General features: G+C 42.4%; 1 protein-coding gene and 1 long non-coding RNA gene across 5 annotated transcripts in view; one reads left to right on the top strand and one right to left on the bottom strand.

Annotated features, from left to right (window-relative positions):
* The first annotated feature begins 128 nt into the window (after positions 1-128).
* On the top strand, positions 129-3464 carry LOC308592169. The gene is made up of 2 exons (XR_014010406.1): positions 129-1366; positions 1406-3464. It is a non-coding gene; the product is annotated as an uncharacterized lncRNA (long non-coding RNA).
* Positions 3465-3548: 84 nt separating this feature from the next.
* DPY19L3 (dpy-19 like C-mannosyltransferase 3) overlaps positions 3549-19251 on the bottom strand; it is a 36232-nt gene continuing 20529 nt past the window's right edge. For 3 of the 4 annotated variants that reach the window (XM_081203459.1, XM_081203460.1, XM_081203461.1), the window contains exons 13-19: positions 18431-18553; positions 17924-18035; positions 17319-17375; positions 14225-14307; positions 7313-7445; positions 6072-6230; positions 3549-5255 (exon numbers count right to left, since the gene is read on the bottom strand). In XM_081203459.1, the coding sequence (XP_081059585.1) occupies positions 5085-5255; positions 6072-6230; positions 7313-7445; positions 14225-14307; positions 17319-17375; positions 17924-18035; positions 18431-18553 (838 nt within the window). In that variant the 3' untranslated portion in view covers positions 3549-5084. The remainder of the gene's footprint in view (positions 5256-6071; positions 6231-7312; positions 7446-14224; positions 14308-17318; positions 17376-17923; positions 18036-18430; positions 18554-19251) is intronic. The other variant, XM_081203462.1, reaches the window with a different exon arrangement.

The following is a 19251-nucleotide window of genomic DNA, read 5'->3' as shown; positions in this document are numbered from 1 at the left end:
GACTCACAACTTGCGTGGGAGTTAGATTCACACCACAATAGCTATAGCCCCAATAAGTGCAGGAGATGATGTGTAAAGCCAAAATTGTGTGTAGCCAAAACAACCCCAGAACCGCTCCCATGCAACCCCAGAACCGCTCCCATGCAACCATCCCTACCTTTCTGGAGCCAGTACACCATGTGAGCCTTGCCACCCAAGCAAGGCAGAGCTTATAAGCTCTTTGTTTTGCTTAATGGGCTATGGGAGGCTCTAATACCAGCTCTGGGGGGCTCCTGAGATCTCACTGGAGCTGCCCAGAGCCAATGTGAGACCTTCCCAGAACCAGATAGCAAGGTGGAGACCTTAAAAGCTTTTTCCACAGCAGGAAAATGTGATGCAGAAACAGCTTTTAAGCTCTCCGCCTTGTGTGTGTTTAATTTGGGTGACTGTGTGCTGGCCGGCCACTAAGAGTGTAAAGCTGCGATTGTGCAAGTTAAATGCACACAAGTTGTGAGCTGGTTGTACACAGCACAGGCTGGGCAGAGCCCAGGACCTGGGAGACGATGTAAATCATGCCGTTCCCAGACATCAGACTGATCATTTGTTGAGTGGTGAGATGATAGCTCTTTCTTCATGGATCAGCTGAGGCAGGTGGGCTATGTGTCTGTGTGTGTTCCTGCTTTAGTGTGTGGTGGCTGCACCCAGTTTTGGCCACGCTAACTTGATGGCATGCAGCTCCCAATGGGTGGGGGCCAAGGGCAGGTGTGACCCTTGGGCTGTAAAAGGAAGCCACCCAGCCACAGCATGCTGAGAAACAGGGCACATGCCTGCAAGGTTCTGAATTCAGCTTTCTAGGGTTCTGTTCCCTACCATTCCCAACTCCTGCTCCCCATGTACCGGTACTTATTTGCAAAGGTCCCTCAAACTTCCTTTGATGATTGTATCACTCACCACCTTGAGCTGTGCCATGCTGGCATCCAAAATGTCATCTCCTGCACTTATTGAGGCTCTAGCTATTGTGGTCTGTATCACATGTGTTCCTCATTATACATGTCGCTGCTTGGATTTATTCCACAATCCCTGATGTTGGGGCTTTTTCAGGTGGTCAGACCTGGCTTCGGATTGTGCATGTTCAAGTAAGGATGTGGGGGAAACCATTGCTTTTCTTCTAGTAAAACGGTGCTGGTACTCACCATGAAGCTGTTACATTAAATGCCACACTTTAAACCAGTGCTTTTCTTCTAGAAAAAAAAGGTGCCAGCACTGTGTATCCTTGAGTGCTCGCAGACAAAAGGCACAGGATGGGGACTCACCAGCCAACCTACTGGCCAATCTTTACTTCTGAACCTCCTCCTTTCTTCCTTAAATTAAAATGAAGTGGGGGGGGGTACATTTTCATGACTGGAAAGGGTGGGAAGGAAGGAAGGAAGGAAGGAAGGAAGGAAGGAAGGAAGGAAGGAAGGAAGGAAGGAAGGAATATTAGACAGGAAAAGGACCCCTGGCACATTCTAACAGCCCTCAAGTATTGATAACTACAGGAGCAAAGCAAACAAAAACCATTTGGCACCAAGCATCTCAAAGGCTATTCCTGATGCCTACAACATTCCCACAACAACACCAAGCCACCCAGACCCCTGAAATTGCTTTGCAGGTATCAGGCACATTACAAATAAAAAGAAATTTCCCTTTTAACACCCTTAATGCAGCTTCATCATTCCAATGACCCAAGTAGCAGCTCTCTCTCTCTCGCCCTCCTTCTCCACTGACCATGTCCCTCTTAAGGTCACACTAAGTGCACCAGAGAGTTCTGTGCAACCCAAAAACTTGCATCCAGTATTTTAGTTGGCCCAATAAAAAAGATTGCCTTCTCACTCTGTTTTGTTATAGTCAAGGTCAGATTTGGCTTGGTCGGGGGGTGGGGTGGGGTGAGACAACTGACAGCTCCAGTTTGTTTTTTTAAAAGCTTGCATATCTAAGATGGCAATATTTGATCATACATATTTGGTAATAAAAAATGTGACGTGAAAATACTGAAACAGTGCATGGGTCAGTGTTCTTCTTTTTAAAAAAAGATAGTAGTGCCATCGGAATTCTTGCTGGGGAAGCTGAAGTTAAGCAGCAGGTACTAAAGTGGTGAGCTGCCAGCACCTCAAGTGCCCACCTGGCCATGCCCCCGTTTTGCATATGCCATGACAGTGGTGTCTGCAGCCGCCGCAATAAGACCTCAGAACCACATGCAGGCTGTCATATCTCTGCCTGCTCCTCCACACTGGCCGAGCTTAAGGCTTAAAATAAGATGAGGCCTGATATACTGCGTCTGTGTGGGCTGCTTGGGAGACAGGTGCATAATGTTCTGGGCAAAGTGGCCGTGAGTGCCTGCATCCTCAGCTGATTATGCCCACTGCCTCTAAAGGACAGGGCAACCTTATCTCACTCCACTGTGCCTGGGATGTGCTTATCCTGAATTAGCATGCAGCATTACCAGCGAGGAATCTGCTGACCCAGGCTCCCAGCAAGATCAGGCACACATCACTACAGGCTTAATTAAAGTTTTACTACTTATTAGAATGTTTTATTATTGTATTATGTTGAAGCGGCAGTGGGCTCCAACCTCATTAAGGGAAACAGAGTAGGAATTATTCAGGGGCTTTGCTTCCTCACTAAAAAAATAAATAAAAAATAAAAAAAATCCTGCATGGCTCACCTCCAGGTTTGATTTAAGTGTGAGCTGATTAAAGTCTGCTTTCCTTTTGGTGGTGCTGGGATGAAAGCGCAGAAGGATCCTGTGTGTTATTTAATGAATACTTGCGCCTAAATGTAAAATTATTTTGTGTGAGGGTGACAGAACCGTATCTAGCCCTGCAGTAATTTACCAAGGAACAACTGCAGAGGGGGAAAGTGTTTAAATCATTGGGAACTGGAACATAGCTCAGTTGGGGAACTTTAATCTCATTACACATCTTGATTTAATTAAATGTGGGGGAGGCTAGCTGAAGCTCTGCAAGTTTCTCATCGTTAGGAATTAATTGCAACAATTTTCTTACGTGAACTATTTGAGCAGGCCAAATATGCTTCCTATTGATGTTTTTCCAGAGGCACTTGATTACCATCAGATTTTGCACCAGAAGTGAACACTGGCCATTATTACACCAGGGAAAAAATTGAGTTAACAAGAGATGGATTGTGGCCTTGCCCAACTCCCATTCATTTGAATGGGACTTTGAAGTTAATAAAGATTGTGCCTACAGCTGCCAAGTTACTTGTTAATGACTGGGAAAGTTCTACTTCCAAACCAACCCTGCCATAAGTCTCATATAAAAATGTTAAAATTAGCTTTAAAAACATCACAGTGACTTTTTTAATAAAAAAGCACAGCATTATAAAGTTGATAGTCTTCATAAAAGTACAAAAATGTGAAATCTATTTGCTTCAACATAAGGAACATGATTCATGGGGTTGTTGTTTTTTGTCCAAGTAAGGAGGGGGGGAAACATTGAAGGGGGGGAGGATCTTTGAGAGGAAACGGTTCGTGTAAGTACTTGTCACATACAATAAAGCAAAAATCTCCCTTAAAGCACAATATAGCCTACCACTTTTAATAACGAAGCTCATGACAGTGTTTCTCTTGGGTTTGGTATTCTTACTTAAAAAGACACACTTAGAAGGGGGGTGGGAGAACAGAATACAGTCATTGAACATTGTAATATGCAGGAGGGGACATGGGGGGGCATTTTGCTTGTTTGTAAAAGCTCCTCTGAAAGGACGCCACAACATGCTACATTATCAAAAGAAAAACAAGGAAACCCAACATGCTCCAGTCTTCGAAGTTTGAAAACCACACACAAAAATCAGTCATCAAGTGTGGAACCACAGGTAAAACAAGCAGCCACTAAACATTACAAATGGAATGCTGAGCAACAAGTGTTTGAAAGTCAAGAGAGCTTGAGAAGTACCATACAATGAGGAAGGAGAGCAATGTTCAAATGACGGACACAAGCCTTTTGCTGGACTATGGTCTTCAGCAACAGCACTCACACAAAGCCCAGAGCTTTTCTTTCGGGCAGATCAACCTGCAGCAAAAATTAAGGACCCGGTGTTGGATGAGCAATGGCACAAAGACAATGCTGTGGCAAGAACAGCATAGCTGTCCCTGCTGGGGAAAATCCTCACTTTGTCCCTGCTAAGAGCAAAACTGTACGCAGGGATGTTCTTGGGTTACTTTGCCCTCAGCTGCACAGTGGCTGCTAAGAGACTGGCAGCTCCATCCTTGTCAGCAGAGGGCCAAGTATCCTCAGAGCTGTGCTGTCTGAGAGAGAAGCAAGGGAGAGCAGGGTGTGCGTGTGAAGGGAAGGTTACCGAAAGCATTGCATTGCTGATGGCTATTACAAAGCTCACATCTGGGTCCTAGCATTAGAAAAGGAAAAGGTCACTGGTATATACACCCTAAGCACTTTGGCAGCAAAGCTCTGGGATCCGGGTTGAGGGCTGAGACATCAGAAGATTAGTCTGTGATGCTTAAGCAACCATGGAAAAAGCACCAAGAAAAATCTGGAGAAACTACTCCCAAGAAAATGTTTTTGGATTGGTGTTCCCAAGCACCCTAAGAAAAATAAACGAAGAAGCAACAACAAGACACTAATGGTATCAACAGGATCATGTTAGCAAGCCAGAACCCTGAGCAGACTCCCCTAGATTAGCAGTAGATGGAAAGACACAACAGCTGGTCCACAGAGGTCCTGGGTAAGTATGCTTTGAGTGCAATGCAGGTGAGACTCCACCCCCTTCTCTGTATGTTGAGCATCGTTTTCATGGGGGATGTGCCATCGTGCTTCACAAAAGAGTCACTCCCACATGACACTGAAGACGTCAGGGTGGAGCTTGCACCACACCACTTGTACAGCGTCTGCACCAGAGCCCTTTCTGAACCAGCCTTCTGTAGTCTAGAAAAGCTTTCTGGACACATAAAAACATTATCAGCACAAACCCTTTCTAATGATCACAGTAATTAAAAGGTAAAACACTTAACCCAGTGTACAATGATTCCACCTCGCCCCATGAACCGTTTCTGTAAACTCTTGGCATGAGCTGCTGCGGTCACAGCAAAGCTATGTAGTCTTTTTATGTCTAGCGAGCTTGTAAACATGGAACGTTTTGTTCTGAAATACTTTAGCAAAATACATTGTGTATGAAGGCAGGTCTCGTTTGATTTCCTCACAGAAGCGAGGATGTGGCGAATGTTTTAAATCAGGATCATTTTCCCCAGGACCATCCATGGTCTGTAACAGAAATTACAGGGTTGTTCAAACATCTTCTTGTTGCCACATTCTAAAACAATGAACTGCTCTCTTAATGCAATACAAAGGAAACACACTAAGCTGTACAAGCACCAGATACCACTGTATAGTCAGAGAAAAGCCCACAGCTGCCTACACACCATACACCTAAAAAGCACACGCACCTCACACACCCAGCAAAGAATCCTGTAGTTTGTTACAAACTGCAGTTTGTTAAGGGTGCTGGGAATTGTGGCTGTGTGAGAGGCAACCTAGAGTTCCCTAGATTCTTTGGAGGAAAAATGTGCTTTCAGTATATGGCACATTGTACTTTACTGTTGTACTTTACTTGATTCAATCCTATATTAATTCACATGGGCAACCCTAACGCCTGACCACAGATTACAGCACAATTCTAACTATGTCTACTCAGAAGTTAGTCCAGCAGAATTCAATGGGGCTTACTCACAGACAAGTGGGATTAGGATTGCAGCCTACTTTATAAACTCCAAACAGAACATAAATGCTAGACTTCCCAGTGACATAATAGCCCTGCTATCTGGTTCATAGTACATTTCACACTATGTTTGCTGTGTATTAAAGCCAATCAAGACACCACCCAGTTACTGTTGGTACAACTCCCATCGTCCCTAACCATTTGCCAGGCTGCTTTGTGGCTGATGGGAGTTGGAGTCTAACAACATCTGGAGTGCACCGTGTTGGCTACAAAGCCACAGGGTGTTACAGGGAGAGATGATCCTGTGCCAGAGTTCCTGCAAATACTGTAATGCAAACAGGAAGGCAGGCTCCGGTACTTACGTGGCCATTTGCTATGTCCAGAAGATCACGCAGCCGACAGCCCCTGCTGTGTCTTCTTTCATAACAAATACTGTCCTCCAGGATCACAAAGTCAGTCCCAAAAGATCTGAGGATCCTGTGGACTTCTTCAGGAGATCTTTTTGCATACACCTGATAAACCTAGAAACAGTGTAATTTAATTAGAATTGTGATTCCCACCCCCATTTCCGCCATTTCTTTATTGCTCGAAGTTGGGGGGGGGGGGAAAGACAACTCGAGAGGAGCATAAGACAGAGATTTATGAAATAACATGGAGAAATTTGACAGTCCCCTGCACCTGTCCCATAATACTAGAATTCAGGGTCATCCACTGAAATTGGATGGAGGTATATTTCAGAACACACAAAAGGAAGAACACACGCAACACAAAATTGAAGTATGAAATTCACTGTGCCAAGATATGGTAAACTGACAGACTTCGTGAAGAAGTCTGTCAGTTAGTCACGATGGGGCCCTCTGTATTCAGAGAAAGTATACCATGGAATATGACTTGATGGCAGGTAACACCAGGAACTGGCTTGCAGCCTTGATGGCTGCTTGTGGACTTCCCGGGAGCACCCTGCTAATTATTGTGGGAAATAAGGCACTGGGCAAGATGGATCTTTTGTCTGGCTTAGCATGGCTCTTTTGCATTGACTAAACTAGATATATGGATAAGAAATGGGTACAAGAAAAAGACCAAAGAATCTGAATGCACAACTTCTGAAATATAAAGGAAGGGAATACTCTCTACTAGACTGCTAGGTAAGTTACCAGCAGTTCCTTAAATCTGGCTCAGCATCAAGTTTGTGTTTGGGATGGGATGTCAAACTTAGCAGTCTAGCACCAGCTATGGCTTCCGGACCAGACCTAATGGCAGCACTGCATAGAACAAACTCAATAATTAAGTCTTGTAGTTCTCAATACCAGATTATGTTAGGTCCAGGTGTAGTTGCTGTTGGTGTGTTGATTACAAGTTGGGCCTTATGTGACAATGGTGGATCAAAGAGAACCCCCAAACAGTGCATCTGTTCCCCCAGAGAACAGTTTTGGTAATACTGATTTCGTTTTAATCACTGCTGAGTGCCTTGCAATGTATGTTTGACTTGGGCCAGGTGTCAGTGGGAGATAATGGAGCTTCCTTTAGCTACACCCATTAATAACTTTATGCCAGCCTGACCAATGGCTCAGCTGTAAGGACCTGCTGAGAAGGTCTCCCTTACCTGTTTTGTTCTTTCTCTCAGGCTCTTGTCCTCATAGTGGGGGTGATTTGTTAAAATCCTTCCTGTACACAGCTTGACGCCTGCTAAGAGCTGCATGCTTCCAGCAATCACTGACTTCTTGGGGGTGTTAGACCTGGGCAAATATTAAGAACAACTTTACTATCATATTGGTGTAACTGTATAGCTAAAGGTTAAACTGTATACTTCATAATATAGGCAAGAGAAATTCCTATAACCTCACATCTGCTTGCAAAACAGCTACATTTGGTTGCAAGAATTTTGTTTTAAATTAATTAGTTCTTAGACAATTAATGTGATTTGTGTCTGTGTGCTGATCTAGTTAAAGAAAGAGAGACAAGGGATGTAAAACCCCCAGTCCTTTTCAAAAGGACCTGAACAGCTTTCTCAAGCAAGTGTCCCCAAGACTGATGGAAGCAATATCACTTTAGTGGGTTTTATCTGGCAACTCTCTTTGCAACCGGAGTGAAAGATGAAGAAGCAGTCAAGGACTGAGAGTTGGCAATTACATACCCAAAGTTGCTGATGTTGTCCCCATTGGAGGCAGACTTAGGTCTTGTGGGGCTCTAGAGGGGACCATCTCTACACACACACTTATTTGCCCCTGCAACTCCCTCAAGCCCCATGTCTTTTGACCAGCCCTCATTTTGGGGTTTTAGGATAGGCTTAAGAATTAAGGAAACAGTCCATGCAGGTAAGAGTTAGGTCAGCCATCCTAGTAAAAGCCATGCAATTCAGAAGGTCAAAAGCATCTTGCTTATGAAAAGCTAGTTTGTAGGGAAAAGGACTTTAAAACACTCATCCTGAAGTAATACAATCCTAGGCTGGCTGTACTGTAATTATAAGTAACAATAGAAATAAGATGCCCATGTTGTTATTGCAGATACCTGACTGAAGGTATACAATTTAACAAAGAGAAGAGATCATTTCAAGAAAGCTGGAAAGCTGCCAACATGAACATTTCTCTACACTTAACTATGTGTACCTGCCAAAGTTATTGCACATTATTTAAGCTCTCACTTAATTTTCCATTGAATTCTCTGATGAAACTTTGAATATGTTAAGAGACAACCATAAATGTTTGCTATAGCCCCAAAGGAGAAAACTTGTAGCAACGATGCAAGACATACCACAGGGCTGCTTTAAAACTTCTTACAATCTCATATACAGACAGCAGAGTTAATATTTTTTAGCAAGGCATTTAAACTTTTGATGAAAAAAGAAAACTGTCAGTTTCTCTTTGACTTCTAAAGCCAGCTTCTTTTGAAAAATCTCTTTGCTCCGGTTTAATATTTTATAATTACATTTAAAATATTCAAAGTCACAAATACCATGAAGCGAGGTGGTCTCAGCATATGAATCGGCAGAAGAACTTAATGTGATGTGTGTGCGTAATCATCTCTCTCCATTAGCCCAAATTGGGAGATGAATTCCAGACAGGTCTCAAGCTGAGACCTCAACCATCTGAGCTGGAAGAAACTCTGCCAAGGGCCAATGCAGCACCCGTTGAAAAGTCAGATTGAAAGAGGACCCTTAGGTCGACCCGTGCACTTCCTATGTCTCTTGCAATATGAGAGATGTGGGACCTCATCCATGGTAAGTATTCTGGGACTTTTAAAAAATCATTTAATTATTTAATTTGTAATCTTTCCACCCTGCTTAAAGATCTCTTAATGCAACAAATAATGAAACTGAATCAAAAAACTAAGCATAATCAAATTAAATAGCCAGCAGCAATAAAGAGGAAAAGACGGGCATTCTTCAAGATAAGTCCCAGGAAAACAGCAACAATTTGATGCCTAACAAGGTTAACAGTGATGAGATCAGACAGGGTCACCAGTGACTAGGCATCACCACTGAGAAGGCCTAACCTCTGAAGGCAGAGACACCCAGAGCAGGACCTTGGCTGATGACCTAAGCAATTAGGGTCACCAAACAGCCAATGTTTTACTAGTCCAAGCAGTAAAAGTCAATTCTATGTGGGAACCAGCACTTGAAGCTGAAAACCCAGCTGACTTCTGACTCTGCCAGTCATCAACCACGACCCCTGTCAGGTTTTGCCTAGTTCTATCCAGAGCCGGGCACATTCTTCCTGACTTGTCAGATTCTGCCATGGCACCACTGGTGCCGATTTCACCAGCATTTTGAAAATGAGATGAGGTCTACAAAATCAACTGGGGTGCTTCAGTAAAAGGAAGAAAAGAGGAGTCAGGATTCACCTGTGCTTCTTCCCTTGAATCTCTTTAATGGTTGCATTTACTACAAATAAGTGGCAGAAATGTAGAGTAATTCTCCCAGGGAATGACCACAAGAGGGGGACAATTAGCCAGCATGGTCTTAGGCACATTGCAAAGAGGAACACCAAATTCCTCCGCTCTAATCCTTATTGCCCAATGCAGCTGCTAAAAAGCTCAGCCTGAATCTTACACAGCTAATGTCTTCAAAGGCCCAAATGACACTTTTCCATTATGGAAAAACGAAGCAATTTTTACAAATGTCTGAACAAATGATGTATAAAATGAAAGGATAATTTGTTTTTATAGGTTTCTGCCAAGCTCCATAACCAGGCTGCCCAACCTGCAAACAATTTATTCTGCAAGAAATGTCACTAAATAATGACAAGGACTTACAGGTCAAACTGATTTACATTATGTAATTTAAATGTCATTCCAAGCGGACCTGATGGCATTTTGAACAAATAATCTCATTTATTTTTGAAGCTCTAAGCTTCAACAAGTTAATTACTGCTGAACTAATGGGGTAAACTGAGCACTATAATACAAAATGGGAACCTCTGCTTTATCTACACTTTTAAGAATTATAGGATTACTACAAAATAACTCATTTACAACAGAAAGCTTTAATGGGAATTACAGGGCTCCATGTACAATTTTGGAGGAAGGTGGGTGGAAAGAACCCTGCTTAAGATTCTAGGAAAATTCAAAGCAAAAAGTCATGCTTAAAGAGGAAGATTTATTTGATGGTCAAATCAGAAGAGATAAATTATGAACATTTTATTCACATTTTGAGCTCCTCCACTTTAGAGCTTAGTGCTGCAAATAATGTATCTACAAGACACTTCTAAATGCAATATTAGAAATGTCAGAACTTTGAGACTTCTAGAGAATTAGGATGGCCGCTGATGCAGCTTCAAGGAGTAAAGTAACAAAGAAAAGGAAGATACAGTGGTACTTTGGGTTACATATGCTTCAGGTTACAGACTCCGCTAACCCAGAAACAGTACCTCGGGTTAAGAACTTTGCTTCAGGATGAGAACAGAAATGGTGCTCTGGTGGTGCGGCGGCAGCGGGAGGCCCCATTAGCTAAAGTGGTGCTTCAAGTTAAGAACTGTTTCAGGTTAAGAACGAACCTCCGGAACGAATTAAGTACTTAACCTGAGGTACCACTGTACCAGGAAGCACTTTTTAGAAAAGCCAATTTTTATGGGGGTTAGAGGTTTGACTGAGTGCTGCCCACTGCCACACACCCCTACTTTGTTCCTCATTTCAATAATAATAAATAATAATAATAATACATTTTATTTATATCCCGCCCTCCCCAGCCAAAGCCAGGCTCAGGGCGGCTAACAACAATAAAATAATACAACATTCTAAAATCATTTCATTCTAAAATTAATTCAAATCAAATTGATGGCAACCATTGGGCTAGAGTTCTGTGAAGATTGCCAAAGGAGGGAGTCAGGCTGTGCCTTGGCCAAAGGCCTGGTGGAACAGCCCTGTCTTGCAGGCCCTGCGGAAAGATGTCAAGTCCCACAGGGCCCTAGTCCCTTGTGACAGAGCGTTCCACCAGATTGGAGCCACAGCCGAAAAAGCCCTGGCTCTAGTTGAGGCCAGCCTAACCTCTCTGTGGCCCGGGACCTCCAAGATGTTTTTGTTTGAAGACCGTAAGGTCCTCCGTGGGACATACCAGGAGAGGCGGTCCCGTAGGTACGAGGGTCCTAGGCCGTATAGGGCTTTAAAGGTTAAAACCAGCACCTTAAACCTGATCCTGTACTCCACCGGGAGCCAGTGCAGCTGGTATAGCACTGGGTGAATGTGCTCTCGCAACGAGGACCCCGTAAGGAATCTCACCATGGCATTCTGCACCCGCTAGAGTTTCTGGGTCAGTCTCAAGGGCAGCCCCACGTAGAGCGAGTTACAATAATCCAGTCTGGAGGTGACTGTCGCGTGGACCACAGTGGCTAGGTCAGGGCGAGAGAGGTAAGGAGCCAACTGCTTAGCTTGGCGGAGATGAAAAAATGCCGCCTTTGTTATAGCTGCAATCTGCGCCTCCATGGAAAGGTGTCGAAGATTACACCTAAACTCTTAACGGACGGTGCCGGCACTAACTGCGCCCCCTCAAGAGATGGGAGTTGCCCCCCCCCAATCCCATATCGTCCCAACCCAGCCAAAGTACCTCTGTCTTCAAAGGATTTAACTTCAACTGGCTCCCACGTAACCATCCAGCCACAGCTTCCAAACATCTGATCAGTGTGTCTGGGGCCGAGTCAGGATGGCCATCCATCAATTTCAGCACAACCTATCCATTTTAGTTCCATTAGCCCAAACGAAAGGATGCAGGATACACCTGCTTCTTCTGGTTGATGCTGAAGGCACCTTTGTGCTATATTTCCCTTTTTTTAAAAAGCAGCTATTTTGTGCAAAATTGCTCTTGCACAAAACAGTTGTATTAAAAATAAAACTGTCCCCTCAGGAAGAACCAGCAGGTACAGAAGGCATTTGTTCCTTCATTGGACAAAATGATGCTTATTTCCAATTGTTGCACGCTGGGGGCACGTTTGCAGAACATAAATCAACCTCTTATTTGGGTTTTTTGTTTTTTAATATGAAGGTTTGGCAAGACTGCTCTTGCACAAAACCTCTGTATAAAAACAATAATTTAAAAATACAAACAGTAATCCACAGCCAAACATTAATTGGGAATGAAGGCACATTTGCAGATCATAAATCAATCTTTTAATTGTTTTATTTAAGTTTTTAATGCAGAGGTTTTGTGCAAGAGCAGTGTTGTGCAAAACCTCCATATTAGATTACACACACACACACACAGAGAGAGAGAGAGAGAGAGAGAGAGAGAGAGAGAGAGGAACTGAAAGTTACAACATGAACTGGGAGGTAAAGGAGATAGGAATATGGAAGCAAGGTGGTAAAGGGCCCTTAGGCTCCAGTCCACTATTATACAAGAATGGGAATAAAACAACATGATGTACAACATGCAGCACAATTCACTGTATGCAGAATAGTGCGCCCCCTTTCAGATAAACACCTTCTTAAGAAAGCCTGATGGTCCGTAATAATAAATTTGGCTTTCAAAACCTTTCTGAGGTAGAAAACTGCAAGCCAAAACAAAACAAAAAAAGTTATCCTATGCAGAAAACCCTGAATGAGATGAAGTTCAGCTGAACTTTTAAAGGGGCCAAATGAATAATGACTGAATGATTTCTGACACCAGGAGCTTACAAGGCAAGAACATATCAGTCCCAGTTTCAGGTGCAAGGCATAAATTGGTTGTCGACTGCTGTTAATGCAAAAGTAATTAACTTCTCCTTACGTGCATAACATTCGCTCTTTGACACAATAAATTCCAAGTAGCAAACAACAAAAAAAGTGTCTGTCATGATTTAAAAGGAAAAGAGGATAAGCAGCAGTTTAGTATTCTCTGCTCTGGGCTTGTGTGAAAAATTGCTCTCATTGCAACCAGTCAAATCCAGTTTGTGGCTGAAACCAAAGCCCCATGTATATTTTATGTATAAATCTATATATAAAACACTGCATATTGTACTCCAGAGACCAGGGCTATCAAACATTTAGCATCTCTTAATACAGAAGTGGTACTAAAGACCCCTGGCTGGTGAACATTAGTCATGAGAACATGTCAATATGGTAGCAAAGGGATGGAGATGACTTTGGTCTGCATTCACAATGGTGGTGAAGATTTATATTACCTATTTACTCATGAATAATTACACTGTCTGTTAACCCTACCCAAAAAAAGAGGTAAAAAAGGTAAAAAAAGAAGCAGCAATGCAGTGCTGCAAGAGGCAAACATATTCCGCTAACTGACGAAGTCTTCCACCCCCACAGCACCACTTTTTATAGCAGAAACTACAGGTCAAGGATAAATGAAACAGGGGACCCACAGGTCACATCCAGTCATGTCTTGTGGTCTCCAAATGCCTCTCTCTGGTGCCAGGTTGGGGCCCATTTCTAACAGCAGTTGGGGTGGGGGAAGGACTGGATGCTCCAAGCCAAGGTGCAGGTGGGCTGAAGCCTCCCCCCCCCTTCTGATGCTCCATAATGGCATCAACTCCAGGAAGCCTTGCTGGAATGGGTACAGCTCCCCAGCCCACCCAAGCTGAGTAACATGTTAGGTACTTCCTCCCAGCACACAGTGGCCAGAGGCCTCATTTCAGAAAATGAGGACACATCACTTAAGCACCTGTGAAAATCCTCTGTAATATGTTTTCTTTGTACTGGAAGTGGTGCCTACCATGTTGTTTAGTTGTGGCGGGCAAGACATGAGCAGGGCTTGACCCATCTGGGAAGGTTCTTGAGACAGCTGCTACCATGCGGTGGAGTGTGTAGGTTCAAGCCTCCAAGCACCTTGCCTGGGAGATTCCAGCCGCCCATGATGATGAAGCTGGCCACCAACCTTCTAGCCAAAAACTGTAAGAAGTTGCTGCAGTCAAGAGGAATTGTGCACAGCGATTGCAACAAAATCACTAACCACAGACCAAAAGCTTCTCCGTGTTACGTTGCCTGATTTCTGGAATTGGTCAATATAGGTCACCGATGGAACCAGAGAGCAGCAACACTAAGAACATCAGCTAACTCTAAAGAGCGTCTAATTTAAATAAAGTAAAAATCCTCTTACTTAATCCAGTTCATCAGCTCCACTGTGTCTGGGTCATAGAATTCCCTCAGCTCCGACAGCTCAGCCATCACACCAGGCCAGAACTAGAAGAAAAACCACACGGGAGGTGGGGGGAGTACAGAGAATAATCCACATGTCCAATACTGGGATGGAGCTCAATTCTGTAGCAGTTAGAAATGGCTGCTTTTAGAGAATGAGTGGGAAAACCTGACTGATGTCCCAGTCATAGGAAGAAGTAGGTTTTTTGCTCTGCTCATCAGCAGCTGCCTTGTGTTTTAAAACATTACAAATGGGAACGGTATGGACTAAAGCAGGCCTACACATAGAACAGTAAGCTGGGAGGCTGCAGCAAGATGTACTGCAGGTGAAGATGATGTTCTGTTCATTGTGTCCAAAAACAGATCTCACAAATCGCCAGCCACTTGAAGGAAAAGTGATTTTCCATCAGAGCAAGTGACAGGACAACCTCTCCTCCCACCCCAAAAAATGAACTAATTTTGAAACCTTCCCCCTCCTCACTGGCTGCTTTGTTTACAGAAAGCATGGTGACAAGAGGGAGGTCAGTGGGGGATGTTTCACCCACTTCCTTGCCCGTCGCTTTTCACCCCCAGAAGCCATGTTTCTCCCCGTGAGGTTCCAGATGTGTGTTTGCAAGGGCAAAAGCATGTCCAGAATGTCACATAGAGAAAAGGAGATGGTTGGAATGTGTGTTTGTATGGGAGCAGGAAAACAGGGAGCAGGGAAAGGGTTAAACAAACAGCCACAGTTGAAGTTGAACAAATAAATATTTCAAGCAATGTATCTGGACTTACAGCAACCACATGTCTCTAAAGAAGCTTTCATTAGCTTATTCGAGATTAGGTTATAATCTCCCCCCAAAACCACCACACGTTTGGGAGGAGGGAAGCTAATGCATATTTTGCTTGGGAAAAAAATGTATCCACAGAAGATAGTTCAACCTAGTTACTGAAAACGAGATGCTACTTACAAAAAGTTTCAGGACATAACTAACTGGAACTGCTTGTGCAAAAACTGGAAGGGATTCAGGGAGTGTAGAGAGAGGTTTTGATGATTTGAGCGGTCTTCTGCCTCTGCCTCCATGGGAAGGTGATGCAGAGGGGAACCCACAGGCAGGTGACAGAAAGGGCACCCAGTGCCCCAGGTTCTGCGCACGTTGCTTTGATGTGCATAAAAGGATGACTGAGCTGGTCAGATTTGATCACCAGTTGGAAGGGGTCTGGGTAGGACTAAATTGAGGCATACCCTTCTGTCTCCCCCAGCAGAGCTGATTAAGGCTGTCGGAGCTGACAGCACTAGTTGGTCTGCTTACTGAGAAGAGAGAGGGCAACCTTTGCACTCATCAGCCAGTATGAAGCCTGGTGCTGCATGACATAATCTTTAGAGATCTATGCATAAAAGTTGGTATCTGCCACCATTTGCTTTCAAGCGATAGCTAAAAATAAAAAAGACACATCTTGCAGCAGTTTCTATTTTTAAAAGTGTAGTGAAGTAAAACACCAATCAGTAAAGAGTACTACAGTGAATATTTCTTACTTTAAAAATGGCTCATACGTAGCAAACAGAGTATATTTGCAATGAGCCTTTCAACTGAGGATTGCAAAAACCTACAGGTTCAGAAAACAAAGTGATTCTTGCAGAATGTAAGTTACCGTATATGTTTAATTATCCGTGTAAATATTTATCCAATGATAGCAATGAGATCTATTTATTTAATGTATTTGTATCCAATATATATATATATATATATATATATATATATATATATATATATATGTGTGTGTGTGTGTATGTGTGTGTGTGTGTGTGTGTATATATGTGTGTGTGTGTGTGTGTGTGTGTTGCATTTATATGCCACCTTCCCACCAAAGCACACAAGGAGATTTACCATTTTAAAATACTAAAACTAATAAATGATATAAAATGTAAAGGTGGCCTGGAGTTAGGAGAGGGAGCAGTCTGACTGGAGAAGTTGTCTTTAGGGCAAAACCTTCACAAGGTGGCTTACAGCAATTAATAAATACAACATATCAAACAACTAAAACAGGAGCAACTGAAACAACGTCAAATAAGGATAGAAGGCTGAGTTTTTAAAAAGTGGTACTTAAAAGCCACCAATGAGGGTCCACTCTAAATGAACCTTGTGTGGGAGGGAACTTGCAAAGATGTGGGTCCACCACCGAAAAGGCCCTATCCATGGTACCTGGCAATCTGATGGTTCTTCACAGCAAGCCAGAGTGCAGGTCCTTGGGACCATTCTCTGGGCCCAGGTAAAGCTCATAAAGGTGCCCCATTTTATGATGTCAACAGAATGTGGTTTTCAGTTTCACTTTTATGAAAGTGTAACTTGTAAATGCCAGATCTGCAAAAACGTACTGTTCAAAAGAGGTAACAGGGTTTAACTGGACCAACTTGTATTGATACAGAATATATTATCACAGGTCTCCTTCCACAGGCGTAAAGAAAATGCCATTCAGCTAAAGAGTCAGGTTGGTTATGAATACTATTATTTTCACAGCTCTTTTTCAGGTTATGTCTTCATTGACAGAAATTATTGTATAAGGAAGTGTGACTTCATATATTTTAAAAAATCGCAGCATAGAAATCAGGGAGCTGGCGGGTGGTTTGATTTCCTGATATATGAGATGAGTGGAAAATATTCCTAGTGTGACATAATTCACATAAATGATTTTCTCATGTACATAGGTAAGAACGTAAGAATAGCCTGCTGGATCAGGCCAATGGTCCACCTAGTCCAGCATCCTGTTCTCACAGTGGCCAACCAGATGCCTGTGGGAAACTAGCCTGTACTTGACAGTGTGAAGGAAAGTTAATGTGAGCAGGGTGTGGTACACAAGGGAATCTGACAGCCGTCTCTGGCAAAAGCCGTCTCCATGATCACGGAGTCTACTTCTGTGCATACCATTGGTTGACTGTGACCTTTCTCCGCATGGCAGTATATCTCTCATGGACAAATGTAATAGGGAGAAATGGCCCTTAGTGGCTGAGAATTTTTCCTTATTTTCTAAAAGTAATTTTTCTTAAAAGAAAGATATAGACTAACAAAGAGCCCTACCTTGTAACAAAGATACAGTAATATGAGTACTGGTGTCAGATATCTAATCACAGATACCTAGGCAGAAAACAACAACAATTACATTTACTTAAATAAAACACCATCAATGAATGATCAACAAATTCTGAGAACAGAGACAACAGGAGCTGCTTCACAAATTGCATTTTTAGGTCATAGAGCCTCTTTGTGTTAGCAATTTCCGTCTCTAAAAGTGATTCCATTAAGAACTTTAACAAAATACCGTGTATTAATTTAGCTTCTGGTGAAGCACAAAATATTGTATTGGGCTATATGTGAAAAATTATATACTGTTGTCACTTTGATTTTTCATGAAAAGTGTTATTTTTTTAAAAAATGCATTCCATAGCTTCTGCAACATCACCATCTAGTGGACTTAAATAGAATTCCTTTAATAAGTTACACTCCCAAAATGCACCCTGAATTCCAGATTAAACCGTATATAAATCTAAACACTTTCCCTCCAGCGTACTGCAAATCTGTTTTGAGCGTGTGGTGGTTCACCTCAGGCTACCCCTTAAAGAACTGGATTTTTCACACATCAATGAAAACAAGCAAAGCAATAGTACATAACAGCTCTAACTAACCCTTTGTGGTGTGTAAAGATGGACAAATCTCAAGATCAGCCCCCACAGGTCACTACTGCACAGACCAGAAGCTGCAAACACACATATGTGGGAAGTCCAAAGATATTTCATCCTGCAAGATGAAAAGAAAGAAAGAAAATGCAGTATGTGGAGGCAAGTTGAACAGTAATAGTATATAGATAATGTAATCTGTAATAGCATACATACTTTTTAAAAAAACTTTATTTTACTTCCAGAATATTCAGTATCTAAAAGCACCTACGAAGATATTTTTTTTGAAAATCTGTTCTGGAAGCTTATCAAATACAGCTGGAAGTAAAATCCCTCTGTATCCTAGTTTGAGTGGAGTTTCCATAGGACAATTTTATTTCATAACTGGGACATATGTTATGGGGGGAAAGTAAGGTAAACAGACCGAATAGGAATTTATAGTCTATTTTATATGCTACTTTATACTCCACATGTAATATCCAGTGCCCAATATGTATGATGTGTCAGATAGGGTACCTCATTGTGCTCAAAGCCAGCAATCCAAACAGAATGGTGTGCACTAAATTGTAAGCAACACCTGGTTTCAGCAGAGTTATGCACTTTTGCAGTTTATCCGCAGGTTTGTTGTTCACAGAGCCACTGAGTGAGAGGGAAACAAAAGAAAAGGAGCACAGCTACATTAGCAATACGTTATTTTAAAACAGGACATTTGTATGCAGTTCAAAGGAACCTCCTGGTTCCAGGGAAAATAAAACATTCTAAGGCAATACTAAGAGATTTTTCATGCTTGCCGAGTGCTTTAAATATTCCCCTGTGCAAGATTTTCTGCTTTCAAGCTGGACTGGCAAACGGTGGAACATGAGTGAAATAAATATGAAAAACAAATAATTTTATTTGCACATCATAATACTACAAATGAAACATAAATGTTCAGGGAGGGGTGTGTGGAAACAGACGGTTGACAGCTAATACCAAATCTGCAGTTAGGAGTACTCCCCTGGTTTTACAGAAAATACTGGTCTCAGCTGCTACTAGGAATTAGCAAGTGTTGGGATAAAGCTGACAAAAGTTTCCCAGATGAGAATCCAGTTCTACAGAGCCACCTTCTCTACAATATCTATCTGTCTATCTATCTATCATCTATCTATCTATCTATCTATCTATCTATCTATCTATCTATCTATCTATCTATCATCTATCTATCTATCTATCATCTATCTATCTACATTTACTTGGTCCAGTAGATTTCCCCCTGCCCAAGTGAATCACTTTTGTAACAAAAGTCAAATGAATAAATCCATAGAAAATGACCAACAATTCTGCATACCATTGCAAAA

This window comes from Podarcis bocagei (assembly GCF_964188305.1).
Source record: "Podarcis bocagei genome assembly, chromosome: 7".
Taxonomy (NCBI): domain Eukaryota; kingdom Metazoa; phylum Chordata; class Lepidosauria; order Squamata; family Lacertidae; genus Podarcis; species Podarcis bocagei.
The sequence above is the reverse complement of the archived record's forward strand: the minus strand, read 5'-3'. Positions and strand labels throughout refer to the sequence as shown.